Source organism: Ambystoma mexicanum, chromosome 14 (assembly GCF_040938575.1).
Source record: "Ambystoma mexicanum isolate Mex_15411 chromosome 14, UKY_AmexF1_1, whole genome shotgun sequence".
NCBI classification, from domain to species: Eukaryota; Metazoa; Chordata; class Amphibia; order Caudata; family Ambystomatidae; genus Ambystoma; species Ambystoma mexicanum.
The window spans coordinates 550,949,848-550,971,068 of record NC_090940.1 but is presented as its reverse complement, the minus strand read 5'-3'; the positions used below and the strand labels follow the sequence as shown (position 1 = coordinate 550,971,068).

Sequence of the window (21,221 nt, the reverse complement as noted above, 5' to 3'; positions counted from 1 at the left end):
AGTAGTCTAGCCGAGGCATCACAAGCGCACGTACCAACGTAGCGCAGTTGGCCTCTGACACATAAGGTTTAGCTAGCCTTAGAAGCCATAGAATGTACTGTGCCCTTTTTGCTACGTTATCCGTATTTGCGTCTATGTTAAGAGATGACTCAAAAATCACTTCCAAAGTCCTGACTTTCTCCACCGTTTTGATAACATGACCTTCAACACAGAAAGCGGCGTATGACAGGTCCAGCTTGGATCCTGCCTGTGGAGACCCAAAAAGCATCATCTCTGTTTTATTTGCGTTTAGACACATTCCATTATTTGCTATCCACTGTTGGATGGCAGAGTACACTTTATTAATTTGGTTTGCCTCGTCTGTGCAGTGACCGCTTAGTTCAAGCACAAGCTGGATGTCGTTAGTGTAATTAGTGAAATGAACACCAAGCTTGTCCAAGAGATCACAAAACGAACAGCATTATATATTAAAAAGGTAGGGAGACGTACAGGCACCTTGGGGACACCCCATTTGAGACATTCCTCCGGAGACCGTGTATTAACCCATGCGATTTTAGACATCAGAAATGACCTGACCCAGGCCAAGGCGTTATCTGATATGCCCCCTATATTCTGCAAACTGTCCATTAACTTGTTGTGATCAACAAGGTTGAAGGCGGCTGATAAGTCCAACCACATCAGCCGCCCACCTTGCCACGATTCATGATCTGGAGCATCTCTGAATTCATGTTTATTATGGCGCTCTCAGCGCCAAAGTTAGCCCGAAAGCCTGATTGCCCACAAATAAGTTTCTAGAAAGTCCTGGAGTTGTAGCGTAGCCACTTACCAGAACTTTCAGAAAGAAGGGGGCATTTTTAATAGGACAAAATTTTGAAAAATCCTTTTGATCGAGGCCAGATTTTTTTAGTCATTTGGTCACAGATACCTTTTTCACAGCTTTCGGTACACAAGCCTGCCTAAAACTAGCATCAGTAAAGCAGGTGATAAAAGGGAGAAATAGACTTTTGTTTTTCCAGAACAATTTTAACTGGGAGGATTTCTCCTGCGCAGGTGGTGGGCTTCATAGTGGACATGATGTTGGTTAATGCTTCCTCCATTATACTCCTGTTGGGTTGTGGGAGGCCGAAGTAAGATATCCTTTAAACTGTGTTCTCGTGGAATGACAATAATACTGGATTTACTCCCTAGGTTATAGTGTACGGGACATTTGTAAGGTTTTTGTGACGTAGGACGGTGGACCGTTTTACTTTAACAAACATCCTGACAGCCACCTTAGATCTTTAGTTGAGGCAGGGAAACCCCTCTTAGGAATGGGGAAAGATAGGTTTCTTTTGCTGTATTATATAATAAAAGTCTTTAGCCCCGAACATGCCACCTTTGTGTCACAGTCTTTTTTCTGCACCCTTATATTACAAATCCACTTTCAGACAGTCAACTATGCCACACGTGTACCAAAGTCCATTCAGCGCGGTGGAGGATGGGGAAAGGAGGTAGAAGCAAGTACCCCCTATTAAAAAAAAAACACTTTAATAAAAAGAATGTTGCCACCACGGTTTTTACCCTCAGAAGTCGAAAGCCAGCTTATCCATAAGTAACCGAAAATATTGCGTTTTGTAAACATGGGATTACCCCGCATAGGACTGCCTATGCGCTCCATGTACTAAATACCCCCACATGATCCTAAGTCATAATTAGGTGGTATTTTAATAATAGAAGACATTCAGAAAGCCACACTTTTTAAATTGTTGCCAGATATAACACATTTAGGCACTTCCATACGACAGATCATTTCTACTCATGCGCAATTGGAGAGAAGAACTGGGCACAGAGTAAACAAGCGCATTACAACCCTTCTATTATATCCACAGACCAAGATCTGATCATACCCGGGCGGGGCCCCAATATGTCACTGCTCAGACAAGTTCAGGGCCCGTGAAACCATTATAATGATGTGTTATTTATATAGCGCCTTAATCCAAAGCCCTTTACAGAGCACATATTTACATACAATATCACCCAACCAAAATTGGTGCTCATTTATCGACCTCGGAAGGATGAAAGGCTGAGTTGGCCTTGCTGGGATTCGAACCTGCGACCTGCAGATCACGCTCAGATCGCAGCAGCGAGCGCTCAACCCGCTGAGCTATCTTACCAGCGACATTATGGTGTTCATAGGCGTAGTATAAATAACTGAATAACACAACATTGAGGAACGGAGTCAAGACATATGCTATGTACAGCCTCAGACGGGCCTATGACAAACCAAAAACGCCAAATGCTGGTGTGGGCCAGTTTTTTTGAGTAAAAGTGGCCCACTTTTTTGGTCAGTGTGGGCCAGTTTAATGAGTTACTTCACTATGCAGCTAAATGCTTTGACCAGTGTTGTTGAATACATATTCTTTAAAATGCAGGATTTGTATCACACGTTATCCCAAAACTCCTCCTTGGGTACAGGTTAAACAGTGTCACAAAAGGAATGAACATCCATTTGCAAATGTGGCCCACTTTCCGCAATGGCGCCAGAGACAATGTTATGGCCCAGGCTGTGTATTGAGTTATATGCGTAGGTATCCCCTCTCCGTGTTCGGAAAGATAGCTCACTGGGTTTGAACCCGACTGCAGATCACAAGGCTGCGTAGCCTTTCACGTTTCTGAGATTGATAAAATGAGTACCATCCAGTCAAGTAACTCGAGCACCTGACAATTTCGTTTTGGTTGTGCTGCAATATAAACACGTATTGTTGTTGTTGTTGTTAGGCATCACCTGGATTACACAGCCTTCGGCCAGCGGGGCCGCCTGGCTGAGACTCCCACATATCACAGTGCATTTCTGTGCCCGCCCGGGCACTAGAATTTCATCCATGCCAACCATCTGCTGAGTCAGACCTATAACCCGAGCCAAGGTAAAGCCCACAGACAGGCCGGATAAACCCGTCAGACCCGAAGCGGTGCTCATCAGAGAGGGCCCTTTCTATATTAAGCTGCCCGGTGCTGGAACCAATTACCTGCACAAATAAGCCGGCGTTCGGGCTGCATGCACCGCGGTCTACGCCAAGAAAGAAGAGCCGAAACACAGGCATGTGAGCGCTTAAGCGCCCGACACTGAGAAAACGAGCCGCGTCACCTGCTGACCTGCGCTCAAAAGCGTGCACTATTTTTTTGTTTTACTGCGCGGGTGGTGTCAGCCTCCTAAATTGCCTTTGCTGCTCACGAATCCGACATTACCCGGAAGCATTTTCTCGGTTTTGGACCTTGTGACATAGACATATAGCTGATATCATGTGACTGGGGGTTATACTGCGTACTGCTGCCATCTCAATGGTAGAAATAAAAGGTGAGCGCTTATTTTATCCCTACACGCTCATTTAAATATATATATATATTTATTTATTACACGGCTTGCGTAGTGGCCATGTAGTTATGGTTAAGTTGCTAAACCCATAGGAGGAGCACATTTTGGGTGGCTTATAACTTTGGTTCGGCTTGACTAATCCTCACCAAATTTTGCAAAAAAAGTATATGGCCTACTCTGAATTTTCTTTGCAAGTTTGGTGAGGTTTCATCAAGGGTGGGGCAAAGTTATAGGGGGGTCCCAAAAATGTTTTTCTCTCCAATATATATATATATTATTTCAGTCAATATAAAGATTTATTTTGGAAATTCAACTTTCTTTAAAAGCGTTATACAGAAAAAAAAACACATGAGAATTTTATTTTATTTTCATTGCAGTTTAGAATACAAAAACACATTTCCGCTTTGGAAGCAGTCAACATTTTAAATTCTATTTCGATATTGTGTAAAAAATCCTGGACCCATTGACAATTAAAAAAAATAGGCAGACTTGAAAATCTTCCCAAACAAGTTTTTCAAAAATGCCAGACAGTTAAACTAGTTTTTAGGAAAAAAAATGTATAGTTAACATAAATGCTAAGATGCCGTGTCTTTTATGTGACATTTCGAGGCAATCTTAGTTTTTCCCCCAGTGCATGCTGGGACTTGTAGTTTCATTTCCCCCAATTGTAAGTATGGCCCTACACACCCTAGTATGCCATGGGGAAAACCAGGACTGGCTCAAGGTGTCAGGCATTACTCAGACCCGTGCTTTCAAGCAACTACTTTACAGAGAAAGGTGGTTTATAAAACACCAATAGCATTTTTTTTAAATAGCATTATGGGTAGGTATGTTGCACGTGGCTCATAATTAATCTACGAGTCACCGAGTCCATACAAATGGTGACGCGTGTCCCTCTATCAATATTTGGGTAAACTTCCCCCAGCCGTGTAAAATAAGCTTTCATTGAATAAAAGTGAATCACCTTGTCACTACATATTCACACTTGAGGCCTCTGCTCACTCCAGTAACACATCCCTCCCCCATGCAAACATTGAATGCACCAGTCTTGGCTGGGGCTGTTCATGCCGGACAAACAGTACAGATGGCTCTGTACTTTTAAAGGTTACACAGTAAAACAAGCTTTCTGTGCTGACACTCTTTCCTGCGGGGCCAATTTTTAAATTCACCCATGGTTGGGGGTATTGGCTTTTTGGAAGAACTTTGACCCAGGTGACATCATGGGTAGTGACATCACATGAGCCGCGGAGCATGCATTCGGGTGATAGCGGTGCGCGGTATAAATCAACATAACATAACGTGACATGACATCGCAAAGTGTCAGTGTAGCCTGGTATTTAATCTCTCTGCTTTCCACCAAAACTCATTGATGGTTTTACATGAATCCTAACCAAAGACATTGCTTTGGGCAATCTTCCCTATCAGTCATTTTGCCAGGTCTTTGCAATTGCAGATGGGGGCCAGCCATGTGCAAGCCAGTCTTGGTCACGATACCAGTGGGAACACCCAGAAAGAGTTGCTTGATCATGTCTACTCTCCAGAGGGACACAAGCTTCTTCAGACACGTTTCTTTGCTTGGTCGTGTCTACTCTCCACAGGGACGCAAGCTTCGTCAGACACGTTTCTTTGCTTGGTCATGTCTACTTTCCTCAGGGATTCAAGCTTCTTCAGGCACATTTCTTTGCTTGGTCATGTCTACTTTCCACAGGGACGCAAGCTTTTTCAGACACGTTCTTTACTTGGTCATGTCTACTCTCCACAGGGACGCAAGCTTCTTCAGGCACGTTTCTTCACCTGGTCATGTCTACTCTCCACAGGGACACAAGCTTCTTGAGACACATTTCTTGGCTTGGTCATGTCTACTCTCCACAGGGATGCAAGCTTCTTCAGGCATGTTTCTTTGCTTGATCATGTCTACTCTCCACAGGGATGCAAGATTCTTCAGACACGTTTCTTTGCTTGGTCATGTCTACTCTCCACAGGGACGCAAGCTTCTTCAGGCATGTTTCTTTGCTTGGTCGTGTCTACTCTCCAAAGGGACGCAAGCTTCTTCAGACACGTTTCTTTGCTTGGTCCTGTCTACTTTCCACAGGGACTCAAGCTTCTTCAGACACGTTTCTTTGCTTGGTCGTGTCTACTTTCCACAGGGACGCAAGCTTCTTCAGGCACTTTTCTTTGCTTGGTCGTGTGTACTCTCCACAAGGACGCAAGCTTCTTCAGACACGTTTCTTTGCTTGGTCGTGTCTTCTTTCCACAGGGATGCAGGCTTCTTCAGACACATTTCTTTGCTTGGTCGTGTCTACTCTCCACAGGGACGCAGGCTTCTTCAGACACGTTTCTTTGCTTGGTCGTGTCTACTCTCCACAGGGACGCAAGCTTCATCAGACACGTTTCTTTGCTTGGTCGTGTCTACTCTCCACAGGGACGCAAGCTTCTTCAGACATGTTTCTTTGCTTGGTCGTGTCTACTTTCCACAGGGACTCAAGCTTCTTCAGACATGTTTCTTTGGTTGGTCGTGTCTACTTTCCACAGGGACTCAAGCTTCTTCAGACACGTTTCTTTGCTTGGTCGTGTCTACTTTCCACAGGGACGCAAGCTTCTTCAGGCACTTTTCTTTGCTTGGTCGTGTGTACTATCCACAAGGACGCAAGCTTCTTCAGACACGTTTCTTTGCTTGGTCGTGTCTACTCTCCACAGGGATGCAGGCTTCTTCAGACACATTTCTTTGCTTGGTCATGTCTACTCTCCACAGGGACGCAGGCTTCTTCAGACACGTTTCTTTGCTTGGTCATGTCTACTCTCCACAGGAATGCAAGCTTCTTCAGACACGTCTCTTTACTTGGTCATGTCTGCTCTCTACAGGAACGCAAGCTTCTTCAGGCACGTTTCAGTCTTGTTGGGCCTTATCAGTCAGAAGCTTGTTTCCGTGGGCGTAGCGGGCAAGGGACCCACGTCTGAGCATGTACCGCTCTTAAGGAGGCAAACTTAAACCAAAAGGGACAGATGGAAGGCTTTGACCATCATACCCCTCTGAGATTGCTCTGGTTAGTCTTCTACAGCACTGTACTGCTTGTCCGCGAACAGCAAAATGGCCAGGCCTGATGTGCTCTCGTGCAGAGGACACAGGGTCTAGCAGTTCATACTGGACTGCTGCTCCTTTGGTGGCATGCCCGAGAATCATTTCTATATGGCAAGTCCCTTTCTGTAGTAGTACAGACGAAATAAAAAGGATGGTATGGAAGGTTAGCCAGAGCAATAATTGGGGTTATGATTAATTCAAACCCTTGCTCCCTTCACTTTTTGATTTTTAATTATTATTATTTTTAGGGTATTCATTGAGCCGGGTCTTAGCTTTGGGAAGCAACAGAGCGCTTTACAATCATAGAGGGGAAAATACAGTGAGGGAAGCAGAGAAAAAAGGAGCGGGAGCAAACGGGAGGGATTTTACTGCACGTTCACCTCCATTTACAAAATGTTATTTTTTCACCTATCTTTCAGTTGACAAACACATAAAATAGAACATTTCCATGTAATCTGTGAGGTACCTCAGTTGCTCGCTGCGCCTGCTGTGGAGATGTGTGCAAGCTGCAGATCACAAGTTTGTATCCTAGCAGAGAATTTCATCCTTCCAAGGCTTTTAAAATCCATAACCTTGAGGTAGGTCATGCACTCCTGGTTAGGCAGGAAAAGAGAGAGCAGAAAGCAAACCCGAGCTGCTAGCAGTCTAAAAGCGCTAGGGGAGTTTCTCCTAGTCCCCCAATAGGTCCACAACAGAGCAGGAGCCATCACCCATGTGTCCAGGATGGTGGGAAAGAGGGGTGAGAACAGTGGTCGAAGTGAGCGGGAAAGGTCAGGAGCAGTGTTCCAATACATTTACTGTTAACAGCTCCACTATTTCTTGCAACCATTTTCACCATCCCGGAACTGTTTATTGTGAAGTTGAAGCACACTTCTCCACTTTACCACCAGATATCGGTTACAGCTGAACTGAAATCTGTTTCAACTCAGTTGACTGTAAACCAGCATGACTGCAACCCTTGAAAAATGTGTTGCACGTTGTGGCAGTCGGCAAGTCCAGTGTGGCCCCTACCGCCCCGCTCACAACCAAGCTAGCCGACTGCTTACACAGTCGAGGCCCATGCACCAGTCCAGCCAATGTATAACTATAACTGATACCGCTTTTCTGTCCTGAGAGAACCACGGCTCAAAAGCAGTGGTGCAATGAGCAAGCCATGGTGTGATTCACAGGCTGTGTTGCGCACTCTATACATGATCTATGCAGTAAAATAAACAAAGCAAATACTTCTGTCTATTAGTACCTGGACAGGGACTATTTATTTATTTTTACATTTATATAGCGCATATGCAGGCCAAGGGCATTGCAGCGCTGTTACTTGTGGCTAGCTTAGTTGCAGGGGAAACTTAAACATGTGATTCAGTTAGACAATTCAGATGAAAAACAATAGTGAAATAGATACATAGATACATTATACATTGCAAGACAAGTGCTGAAGGGTTGGTGATGGACAGAACTAGTCTGCACTTACGTAAGGGGTAGTGTTTTCACGGCTTTGCGGAATACTAAGAGGGAGTCTTCTCCTCTCAGAGGTGGTGGCAGGGCATTCCAGAGTAGAGCTGACAGGTAAGGGAAGATAGCGCCCCCGGCATGGGCTCTCTTGACTCTGGGGATTGAGAGCATGTTTGTATAGGGTGGTCTGGTCGGTCTTGTTGAGATTGTGGGGTGTATTCTCTCAGAGAGGTATGGGGGGCATTGCCATGGATACACTTATGAGTGAGAGCAAGGGCTTGGAAGAGGACTCTTTCTTTGTCTGGAAGCCAGCGCGCCTGTTTCCTGGCGGCTCTGATGTGTTCCCTTTTTGGGATTCCGATGGCAGCATGCAGAGCATTGTTTGATTGTAACATGCAATCTCATTCGCCCTCGCCGGGGCTTTTATTAGCAGTATTATTTATGCAGTAAACACTGTTGTCTATTCAATGATATATGAGTGAGATTTGTTGTGTTACACACACCACAGAGTCACTTCTAGGTGATCCCAGTTTCGGCAGCCAGCGGAAAAAGGGCACGTTTAGGTTGAGCGATTTGCCCAGGATCACCGTTTGGTCAAGTGGGGAAGCCAGGCTGTGATCCCAGCTTTTCTTTTTGCACAGTTTGCAGTTTTGTATGTTTCAGACTGCATATGCTCATGTTGCATCTTTAGCTCGGCACTGACATTTAGGGCCCGATTCATGGAATATTTGCCCGGTTCAAAGTGAATTTGCACTGCTGAAAAGTGACTTTGCACTTCTGACACAAACCGGATTCATGGAACCGTGCAAAGTGTATTTATGCCGTGCAAAGTCCAGGCAAAGTCAGCGAATAGTCATTTTTGCAGTTCAAAATGCAGAGTAGGCTGGCAAGGGATAGACTAGTAGTCTGCGCATGGGTGTTAAAAGTCTACCCTTTCTGTATTAGAGGCCCTGTTTTAAAGCTGCAAACTTTGACTGGGCCTGTATTGACATCACATGGAGTGGTGATCGGCTCCCAAAAGGTAGATTGAAACAGGGGAAGGTTGGATAGCTAATCAGTGGAGAGGTCACATTTTTAGGACTGCCCCCCACATGGGGTTCGCACATTCGAAAGGCAGGGCAGGCCTGGCCCTTCATCCTTGTGAGCTTGAGACATTAACTACAATTAAGCAGGGTGATCGCAGCTGTTATTACAGCGCTTAGAAGCTAGAAGAATAAGGTCCCAAATGATTATTGTTTTGATAAGGGGGTTGCCCAAGTGGCTGGTTCCAAATTCATTCCTTTTTAGAATGGACATACAAATGGTGTCAAGCCTCCATCCTTTCTGTCCCAAATAGGTTCCAGGAAGAGACACTGAGCACTAACCCACCAAATGTGCTGCAGAGTTACACTCATTCTATTCAAAAATGCAGAAACAAAGTTTTGAAGTTGTCCTGTTGAGGGATAAGCTATTTCACACGTTCTGGCTTTGAACTCACATCATTCTGTATTCCTGCGCAGCAGGGTTGTCCAACTACGGGCCTCGAGGGCCAGAAACATGTTGGGTTTTCAGTATACCACTAATTAATATGCATGGGATACATTTGCATGCAATGATTCTGAATGCATGTACATTTGTTGTCATTAATATTATTGAGGGATATCCTGAGAACCCATCAGGATTCCGTCCCTCGAGGCCTGGAGGTAGACAACCCTGCTGTACAGTGTTCGTCTCTTTTCTTTTGCAGGCCTGAGAGTTTTAGAATGCAATGTGGTTGCAGCCTAAAGAGCAGGCCTGGCTGTGCATTTCACACTGGACATGATCCAACATGCAAGTGGTGTACTTTCACTCTATAGGTTTTACACATGTGATACCTGCTTAATAAAATCATCCTAATGTTGTGCATTATGCATGGCGTGAGTACACGTTGCATTCCCGCCACAAACGACGCATATGGTGAAGTTCGGAAATGAACTGGTGGTTTTCAGCCTAGGAACTGGGCTTGTTTGGCAATTCATCTGTTGATAGCGAGGTTGCAATTTCCTGCTTGCAACGGGAACATGATAGGCCCTCCAGATGAAGGAGGCCTCTTGAGGAAAGAATAATGGGCTTAGAACATGACGATTTCGCACTAGGGTGTAAATGGTCGCCTCTCCCACTCCTAACCACTGATGCGGTCACTGCTTTGCCTGCTGCTGCTCAACAAAATGATCACAGCCCCCTGAATGTGTATTTTTACTCATGCTAATGCACACCGACGTCATTTCACCAAAATGCCAGGGGTAGTGAAAGTGCCATCACATGACTCTTTACGTCTGAAGACATCACAGGAAGTGATGTCATTTGACCCCGCCTTGAAGTGACATCACGGGAAACAATGGAACACGACCTTTCACCCCTTGATAAAACAGGAAGTGGCATCACATAGCATTGGTCCTAAGTACACTATGGAAAATATGGTTATGATATCACTATATTGTGATATACATTTCATACAAGAATAGATCACCATATGTATCATTAATATCAATGTGTCGATATTACTAAATTACTGTGAATACAAGCAGACGTCCAAGGCCAAATGATTATGATGTGTTATTTTATAGCACTTACGCTTAATCGCTTAAAATAGAAGTTATTTACATACAATATCACCCAACCTGTGTTGGTACTCATTTATCGACCTCAGAAGGTTGAAAGGCTGAGTTGAGGTGTTTCAGAACACACTAAATCAGTGACTCACCCCCTGAAGTGTGCCTGAAATAACCCTTCAATGAGTCTAGAAATTATTGTATACAATTCCAGAAAGACAAATTATTTGTTATTCCTATTCTTTCTTATTTAGGGTCACTGTTCAAAGTCTTACACTTGTGGAACCCCTGTTTTTTTTAAAGAGGCCTGAACAAGAAAGCCAGCCACTGCAGAAACAAAGAGCCTCATGGCGCTGGCCACAGCCTAGGTGGTTGCATTTAAAAAAAATGAAAAATTTAAAAAAGGGGTAGTAAGGGAGACCACAGGGGTAGCAAGGGAGCTCTCAGGGGTTGCAGCTGCAACGCCTGGCGACCCCCAAATGACGTCCCTGCTAATGCGGTTGCCTTCTGAGGAAGGGGCTCAGCTAAAAACCTCTTTTCTACCCCCCTCTGGTCAGACGCGAAACCTGTGGTATTGAAGAGTGCAGGACCGAAGTACCCAATTCCTGTGCGCCAATCAGCTTTCTACGGCTTTTGGCTGAGAATCTTGGGAGTGCTGTCCATAGGGAAGAGCCCACAATCAGATAGACTCCAGGGCTTTGCATCTGGTTAGCCGCTAATGTGGAAGAGTCTGATGGGGCTAAAGAGGAGAGCTCAGTCGTGGTTCGGCTAGTGTTGATATGCTAATGGCCAGAACTATGGTGGCTGTCTGTAGGGAGTTTGTGAGTGTGTAGTGCAACGTGGTAGGGGAGCTTATTGGGCAGCCGGTCAGTCAGGGGAGAGTAGGTGTTACAAGGCAAAACGACGATTGACCTTTCCACTTCCACCACTTGCAGACAGGTCCCATTTTCCTAGCTCACATTGCCACCTGCTAGTCCCTCCTCTCTGTCACACTCTCTTTCTCTCTCTCACTCACACGCTCTTTTTCTCAAATAGATACATTGATTCTCATTCATCTGTGAGTAGGCACATGAGGGAAAGGGGCAGTTTGGAAACCCCAGACATTACCATATGCTGCATGTTAATGGTTATGGGAGGCAGGAACCGTTTATTCAGAAAAAGGACTTTTTGAAATTTGAGGATCGCCGTCACCCATTTCATCTTCCTTAGTATGTTGGTTGGCCGGCTAAGAGATGCCTCAAACCTCACACTAATCTGGCCTGGTGCTGTGCTCAGGGACCCACAGGTTAGTGGAATAAACGCCATAGACTAGCAGAATAGGAGTTAGTCCACCCCACCAAAACTCCATCCAGCAGTGTTTTACTAGTTATTTCCACCACCATGGATCAGGATGTGATGCCAGTCATCCAAGCCACCAGAAAGACGTTTGGCCAATTGGGGTACCAGAATGCACAGCATGACCATATTGTGCAGTATGGCCTGGTTTCCAGCCAATCAGATAGTTAGAAATCCTCACTACCCTAACTAGTACACATGCCAGTCTTTGCAACACGTTTCTGCACAGCCTAGTGGTAAAAGCAAGTGGAATATTTAGATTTCTATTTGGACCAGAGGCATTGCATGCAATGTGTTCCTCCACCACCAGCTGGGACCACCTCCTGCCCTTCGTCCCCACATCCCCTTCCCCTTAACATAGAACCGCACTGTTTTGGAATCGTCTGATCCCACAACTAGGCGAAAGCCACACCCTGATTCCCACCCTATCCAACAAACAATTGTGACTGTCCGCTGACTCCCAGGCTACCAATTAGCTGCAATCCAACATATAGTCCCTTTGGGGGAATGTAGGGAATTGTACATAGTGCGCACTGCTACATAAACCACTATGGCCCACTTGTGGCCTCCCCGGCACTGTGAAAGGAAGATCTGATTGCCTCCAACTTACTACCCCCGCCACAATCAAATATCATTTTTCTTTCCCACTCACGGCTACATTAGGGATGATATTCTGTACTCCAGAAGATCAGTAATATAGCCACACTGGTTAGAACTTGGAGAGTCTTCTATTTCAGAGAATAAGCATCATGAAATTCTTTCTTGATATATAAGCGCCGCACAAAGGCACAATAAAATAAATAAAAGAGTAGTGGAGAACCCGGATCAAGTTCACTGGAGTGCACCCTTCAGTCACTGGTGTAAAGAACTTAAGTATTTTCCACAATAGCACTTGACATGCGCTGCGCTGTTACCCCATCCTCTTCCTTTCCATCATCAACGGTTTCTTCTCCCTCTTCCCTCTAGTCATTTTCTCCCACCATAATGTGCTCTTGGGGGCCTTTTTACCCCCACAAACTATCAAGAAAAAACCACCTGCTCCTACTTCTCCCTGTCTTTTCCAACTCTCTCTGGCATCTGGGACCTTACCTGCCTGCTTGCATAACAGCTGACACCCTACATATCCTCAAAAAGCACCGAGAGACCTGGGCAACGCTGTAAACTATCAAACTGTCTCTCTCTCTCCACTACTTCCAAATTCACAAGCAAGTAGTGTTCAACCACACCACCTTCTATTTGTAGGACAACGTTCTCTGCAAGCCACCCCTGGTTTCCACTGCAACCTCTTTACGTAAACGCTACTCATTCATGTGATAAATTCTCTTAATTCTGCCAAGCCCTCCAAACTCTCCTCAATTTTCATCATTCATGATCCCTTTCCTGTCATCAAGATGCTCTACCACCTCTCTCTTCTCCTTAAGTTCCTCAACATTAACACCCACAACTTAACCCTGGAATGGGTTTCCTCATATCTTTCAAATCAGGCCTTGGGCAACTCCTAACATGGAATCGCCACTCCCTCCCTGTGGGTGCTCCTCACGGGTCATTGCCTGGCCACTCTTCTTCACGCTGTACACATCCTCATTCGTTTTATTTTTATTTCATATTGTTTTGTAACACGCCGGTAACTCGACCAGCATCAGGGCGTGGATCACATCAAGGCACAACAAGAAGGCACGAGATAGTGGAAATGGTCATAGACGGAAAAAGAATTATCATATTTATTTATTCAAATAGGTGAGTTTTCAGACCTTTTCGAAAAGATTCCTTTCTAGGCACAAGTCTGCTGGAAGGGTGTTCCACGCCGAAGAGGCTTTGTGAGCGAAGAATTACCATTTCCTTTCATTTTCTTGAGACAATTGCATGTTAGTAACATAATATCACTTGATCTAAGCTTTCTATTTGGCCTATAGATGGGTACGACGTTCTTTCATCGTGAGACGAAATTTCGCTCTTTTTTTTTTGCCACAGGTTTTATAACGGAAAAACTCATCAAAATGTTTAGGGGGGGGGGGGTAGAAAAAAAAATATATATGGGGTGTGGGCATTCAGGACTAGATACAACATTAAAGGGGATGGGGGATTGGGTTGGGGAACCCACCCAAAATAAAAAAATATGTTTTTTGGTTATAATATCCACGGAAAAAACCCTGTGAAATGTCATCCCGCGACGAAATGACATGGAACCGACAGAGGATCATGTTCTCTTTTAGATAATCTGGAGCAGTGCCATATATTGCTTTGTATACAAAAACTAACATCTAAAAGAGTATTCTAGAGATTTTCAATGTCCAGAAATGTGTTCTCCTCGTGGGAATTACTTTATGATGCGAACTACATCATTTAATAACATTTGAAGGGCTTGCAGGTGTTTTTTTTGAGGCGCCACTGATAAGAGCATTACCGTAATCCATCCTAGATAGGGTGGTAGCTCTAGCCAGTGTTGCACAATTCTTATCGGATATATCAAAGGTCTGATTTAGTAGTGGGTGTTTTGCATTACTCCATTTACTCCGAGCTGACGGAGCGATCCAGTTAGGTACCCAGTGTTTTTACTTTTGATGGAGTTGTTATGATGTTTCCATCGAGCTGGAAGTTATCGTACCTTGAATCTAGTTTAGTTCTCAGGTGGGTTGGCCCAAAGATCAGCAGCTCTGTTTTCGCATCCTTAAGACACACCCAGTGCTTCCGCGTCCATTGCTTTACTATCTGAAAGACTGCAATTTGTTTGGTGCGATCCTGCTCATTATCGCCAGTCAGTTCCATCAATAGCTGAGTATCATCGACAAATATTGTGAAGGTGGCGTTTGTATCCTCCGCCAGTTCATCAACCTTCTCTCTCTTTTGAGGTTTCCTGCCACCTTGTTTGCGGATGACACCCAAATCTTTTTTCTCTTCGCCATCCTGTTCCGGGTCTTGTGGGTGTGTTCTAGACAATGTACTCACAAAATGTCAAACTTTGCACGGTGCATGTTCCCTGAAATACGGAGGCGGATGCACACAGATTGAGGAGGGAGACCGGCACAGAAGGGGCAGGTTCGCGGCAGGGGCGGATTGGAGCAGATTGAATAGTGAGGCTAAGGGCATAAAAATCAGTGAGGAACAGATCTGCCGCTTCTTTAATATTCACAAGGTTTGTCCCCATTTTACTTATCACAGTACTATCCCGCTACTTTTCTAGCCTCCTGCTTGAGCTTCCACTGTACAAATAACCAGAACCTCAGACACATCTCTTCTACAACTGTCTCCTCACAAGGAAAGACTTTGCCAGAAAGAACAGAGCGGTAGCTCAAATAAGTAAATACAGTTCAAATAGTCAAAGGATGAACCCTCTGAGCCCAGGCTTTATGGGTACTACTCTTTCCCTGCAAAGTGGTAGAAAAGTGTTCAGTAGCTGTTCTAAAATTAAGGCTAAATATACAAACCCCTAAAAGTGGATCTAGAAATGTTAAAAAAGACGAACATCAAAACATCATTCAATAATGTGCACTTCAAAAGACAGCCAATGTCTCCCAGGCATGGTATAGTCAACATATACAAGGCAAATTCAGGTGCTGCCATTGGTCGCATCTAACGCCCCTGCCCTGCCACATAATGCCAGTAAATGCCTGACTGATATAGCCAACATATTTACGGTACATACTGAGAACGAACACAGCCAAATAACCTGTTCTATGTGGGTCTTCCCACTCAGTAGGGTCTACAACCACGTTTGATCTCACTGCACCCTTCACAGAGGAGAAATATCCATTTCATATCAGTCTGGTCCCATCCACTTGGCCAGTTCACCACTGAAATGCTATGGCAAATCTCCTCTGAACAAGAGTACCATCAACAACCCCATACATGTGTTTCGGCCTAGTTGGGGCTCTTCAGTGAGGTGAAGCTGAGCCTTTCTAAGACACAGTGAGCAAGGGGTCCACGCCTGGATTACCCTGGGTTACTTAGGATGAAGCCCCAAGTTTTACAAAGTTACAACGGAGTGTGGGAGCCCCTCTACTGAGAACGAACATGGGTCAAATACCCTGCTCTATGGAATTTCTGCCACTTGGGAGGGTCTACAACCACGTTTTAGCTCACAGCACCCTTCACAGAGGAAAAATATCAATTTGCCTATCAGTCTGGTCCCACCCACCTGAGCAGTCCAGCACCGACATGCTATGGCAAATCTCCTCTGAACAAGAGCACCATCAGCAACCAAAGACACTTGTTTCGGTCTTTTTGAATATTTAAGGTACAACATAGTGTGTGTTGGTGCCCATGTTTCGCATAGTGCAGCCTCAAATGCTTCACCAATGCCATCCAATAGTAAGTCACTGCCATGCATGGGGTAGTCACCAATTATGCATGTTCATAGAAAAGCTTTGATGTCCGGAAGCCAATGCGGTGGCACCAGTCTCTGTAAAAATGGCGATTTAATTGCATGCAAGGTGCAGCGTTACACGCGCAGATGCTGCCAAGTACAGTCTCATATGTTCCAGCAATGTCATCCAATTGCAGCTAATTCTTCATGTGCGTGCTATAGTGAAAGCACGTATCTAATGGGCAGCCGCGCATTTAATGCATAAAAGGGTCCATTCTGACCCTTTTATACATTACATGCATAAGGTGGTGACAGCCTGGATAACAGATATACCCTCACACACCCCTTATAATGGGCCCTAAAAAAATGTTACCCGGCCTTTTAGGGAACCACTTGTGCTTCTAATCTGTACAGGGAAAAGCTTAAAAACCCTATTAGGGTAATTTTAAAATGTTTATCTCTGGGGTGAAGGTAAAAATTGGCATATGGTAATTTTGAAAATTCAACTCGTAAATTCCCAGGGGATATTCCATTGGAATACCACAGAGGTATTTCCCTACAAACCTCGGAATTGGAAGGGCGGTAAATATTGTGAAATTTGACAAATGCAGACCTTTTTACCGGTACCTCCCAACACGTAATGGCCGCGCCGCGTCTTGTGTCTGAACCTTTATCAGTATAGCTCACATCGACTAAGAATGCATTCCTGTCTCACTCCCGCAGGTATCTACACAAGAACAAACACCTGAAAGTTATTGATGAAGATGTGTTTATCGGAGTACACAGTGGCCCAACACACCTGTGAGTAGTGTTGAACGTTTGTATTTGTCTAACTGTCGTTTCTTTGAAAAAGCAAAAGTTGGTAAACTTACTCAGTTGGTTTATACTGCGTAATTTCACTCAAGGATTTGGCACGATAAGCACACTGACATTAAAATGAGTTCTCCCCATCAATCCATCATTTGTGATTTTCAGGACCTTGTTTAGGGATACTGAACATGGCAACCAACTCCAGGGGTGTTGCTAGGTCTGGAAAAGATCTGGGGCTCCACTAATGTCAGGACTGTCGGGACTCGGGCCTAGCTAGCTCTTTGGGTTATAACGCCTGAGCTTCTATCTGGGGCTAAAACCAAAAGACCTGGGGCTATACCCTCTCACCCCCTGCCCTCTAGCAACTCCTCTGGGTGGCACATTGTCCAAGCACCACTGGAGATGATATCCGAGCTCGGCCGTTGCATGGTTCAATCTAAGACAGAGATGCTCGAGTTATGCTAAGCCGCTAGTTTTGGTTTCCCATATGTGGGTCTCTTCTGTTGCCAAGATTTCAAGATCTTTTTTCCATCCTGAGATGTCCTGAAAATATAGGCCTTTGCATTGAACAAGAAGGACCAGGGCAATGGTTTAGGCTGATAGATCGGCACCGGTATTGTGCATCCAGTTACTCACACCATTCGTCAGCTATTGCCATCCCGTGCCTAGGAAGTGCCATTATTTGACATGTAGTGGCATAATATACTCTGGGTCTCATATGCAAGGCATTGCTAGGGTATGATATGATATGTTATTTATGACGCGCTTAATACCCAGAGGTTTCTAAGCGCGGACCGGGGGATCGAACCTGTGTTGCTCCGTGTCGTCTTGCTTCCAAGGCGAGCATGTTGCCCCTGAGCTATCCTCCCGAGACGAGGATATGACGTCAAAAGCCCACATATCCACACAATGTCAGGCTTCTGCTGTGAACATCCCAAGGACTCGCACCATCGTTAAGGGTTGCTGTCAGAACTCGGGCATTTCCACCATTGGCATCGGATTCCCAGGTACTGACACCATTGCCAAGGATATGAGTTGCAGCCGAGCGGCTCCAGAGGCCCATGTTCACAAAGCAGCAGCAGATTCCTTCATGTCCATTTACTTAAGAACAACCAGGAACAGCAAAGCCCAATTAGCAGAGCACAGTCAGATTCCATTATGCCCAATTAAGACACCAATACCATGTTCCATTTTGTCCACTTAGCTCAATAAGGCCAGGTATTATTACAACAGTAGTTTCAAATCCCATTATGCCCAGTCTTTACAGTAAAGTCACATTCCATTATTCATAGTTATTACAGTAAAAGTAGTTATCATTATGTGCTGAAAGCCTAGAGTAGAAATCCCAGTTTTTAGAAAGCCCAGTTAATACTTGTGTGCCAGAGTCCATTGTGGTGCTTGGGCAGTGCTGGGGACAGTGTGTGTATGTGTACATGTAGTGCGGGGGAGGGGTGTGTGTGCATGCACGTGCGTGCGTGTGTGTGTGTGTCTACCTCTACCCAGGCAGTTGCCTCTTGCTTGCTGTGCCATGGGAGTCAAGCTGAAATGCCACAATGAGTTTATGTATTCAAGCACAGGGAACATGGCCTAGCACATCACGCCAGGCTCCTTCTTCTTGGAACATTGTGGCAACTGATTTGCATATGATCAATTCCCTTTTGTAATGGCACAGCTTAGCAAAATATGATGGAATGGAAAGTTGATCCGTGGAAATTTCATTGATTATGATAGAACATGAGAATTATTAACACCAAAAAGTGGTCTTAATAATTGCCATGGTCTAGGTCCAAGAATTAATTAGCCATCTTAACATGGATACATTGATGCCTTTGGCAAATGTGTACAATTAAGACTTAAAATGCTAGATACAGAAGTACCTAATCAATTGAAAAATGAGTTTGTCAGGTGATCCGGAATTCGAACCTTTCTCTGTTTCATAGTTACAGTTCTTTCTTTTGTGATGAAACCTATGGCTCCCTCAATGAAACCCTGCCTAAAGTCTCCTCCCAGGTGGTCAGGGAAAGGCAGACGCTTCCAGATCCTGACCTTGGGGGTGGTGTTCTGTGGGAGGATCACGTGGGAGGAGAAAAGCATCAGGGGATTGAGGGGCACTCTGGGATGAGACACAGTATTTAACTCCTTCGCCCAGCTACCACAGTACGTGATGGCTTGTTGCCATAATAAGCCAATGGCTCCACAGATTAGTGCAGGTTCTTAGAGGGGCTTTACCTCGAATACAGCTAACTGCAGAGGCTTCACGGCCGGAAGTGTGAAAAGGAAACGCTTGCCCATCCAGAGCGTGTTGTGCAGAGACTGCGTAGCGGGAAGCAGAAGAAGTTGCAGAGAGGTTCCAGGTGGGTGGGTTGCACTTGAGACTCTCAGGAGCCATGGCGGCTCCAATTCAGCATGGCAAACACGAAGACAATCCCAAGGAGCGTGTTTGCCTGACCAGGAGAAGCCACGAATACAGAGTTTCAGCGAGCACCGAACGGGGCACACAAGAGCAACCTACCCGGTGAGTCTGCGGATGAATGACTCCAAGGCGCTCCGACAATGGCCGCGTGTGTCCTGCAGACCGTTTCACTTGCAGGTGAGCGAGAGCTGTGCAAATGAATATTGCGAATACTGAAACCAGCAAAAGTGGCATTCCTTAAAGATAACAGACTCTCGAACTGAGTTTGCAGGTTGTGAGAGACTCATACAACCCAGAGGGTAAGTCCCATTTAAACCTAAGTCGCACAAGCAATAGCCAAGTCAAAAGGGGTGAAATACCCTTCCATCATATATTTCCAAAGACCAGAGGGAAATGGTGAAAAGCCCCTGGGATATACAGAACACTACTCAGATTCTTGGAAACAAACGTTTAGTCGATACAAACATACATTGTCAAAGCCTAAAGAGCACCCAGAGAAAATGTCAGGCTTATAACTGTTGGTCTATTGGTGTCATCCGTGTAATAGCATATTTAGAAATATCAAATACACTAAATCAGAATAGGTTCCATGACTGTAATGTATACCGTTACCAATGAGAAGATGAAACTGTCCCTTTAAATCAAAGTCTCCAATGGACTGTGCCAAGTTGGTTGAAAAGGGATGACACGCCATGGAGAAGATGAGAGAGAGCAGAAGGCAGAGACAGACAGGGGAAGCTCCCTGTGTGAAGAATACCTAAAGGAGGCAAAGGCGACGTAGACCTTGCAGCCCGCAAAGTTCAGAACGGTTCCGAGCTGCAGCAGGAAAAGCTGGAAGCTGTGACGGTGGTAAACTCCTCCCATGTGAACAGGGGACGGCAGCCGCTACCTGATCCTGACACTGGGGGCGGTTACATGAGGGAGGATCACATGGGAGGAGATAGACTCCAGGGAGATGTCATGGCATCATTGCATGAGGCATGGTATCCCCCATTTGCCCATGAAGAAAATACCTTGAGGCACAATACTCTAATGGCCTATTGGCATTAATCTACATCCCCCTTTAGGGAAAATAGAGACACCTTTTCCCAAAACCCTATAGGCCACACTTCCATCCCTAGTCTAAAATGTAAAAATAAAACTACCTTTTCCAGTTGTAGTTATCCATCATATAGAAGTGCCTCCTTCAGAACTGTTGAAAGTGATATTCCAAGTAACCTGTATCAATCAGATGGACTCCCTTTTCCACAATCACCCAAATACTGGGATGAGGTAGAAGGAAACAATAATGCAGATCAGAGGGATCCTCAAGCTCAATGAGCGTTCTAGTTGTTTTCGAAATGCACCTGTGCGTGGGACATTTAAAGATCGAAAGCAAACTCAAGAGAGCTGCTGCTGTGTTGGAGAAGTGGCTGTACCTATCCACAAGGTTTGTGGAGCTTGTAAGCAAGAACTGGTGTGGCGGAGCCAAGCGACTCACCAGAGAGGAAGCAGAGGAATGCTGTGTGGGAGGAGCACGCCGCAGACAAGCCAGAGGAAGACTCCTAGGTATTCGGCAGTTGACGAAGGAACCATGTCACCTACCGGGACCTGGGTGGAAGCAGGCATGCAGAAGCAAAGCTAAGAGAGAGACTGGGATGACGCGAGAATCAAGTGGCAGACCATTGCTGCGCGAGTGCTGCGACCGCGCCAAGCACAAACCATAATCAATAAAGCCAGAGAAACAGAGACAATAATGAAACTAAGTAAAAGCCAAGAAGGCATATTGGAAATAAGGCCCCCAGCCATATATGAATGTATGGTATGCAAATATGGGAAGAACCCAAATTGAATGATGAATCAAGGAGATGTGAGGTACAAACTGTGGAAGTAAAAGAGGAACCATGTGTGAATATAAGAAGTCCTGGCAG

General features: G+C 45.1%; 1 protein-coding gene across 2 annotated transcripts in view; it reads left to right on the top strand.

The window, feature by feature from the left end:
* The window catches only part of TSHR (thyroid stimulating hormone receptor), a 672,050-nt gene that overhangs the window by 624,691 nt on the left and 26,138 nt on the right, over positions 1–21,221 (top strand). For both annotated transcript variants that reach the window (XM_069637860.1, XM_069637859.1), the window contains exon 8: positions 16,812–16,889. In XM_069637860.1, the coding sequence (XP_069493961.1) occupies positions 16,812–16,889 (78 nt within the window). The remainder of the gene's footprint in view (positions 1–16,811; positions 16,890–21,221) is intronic.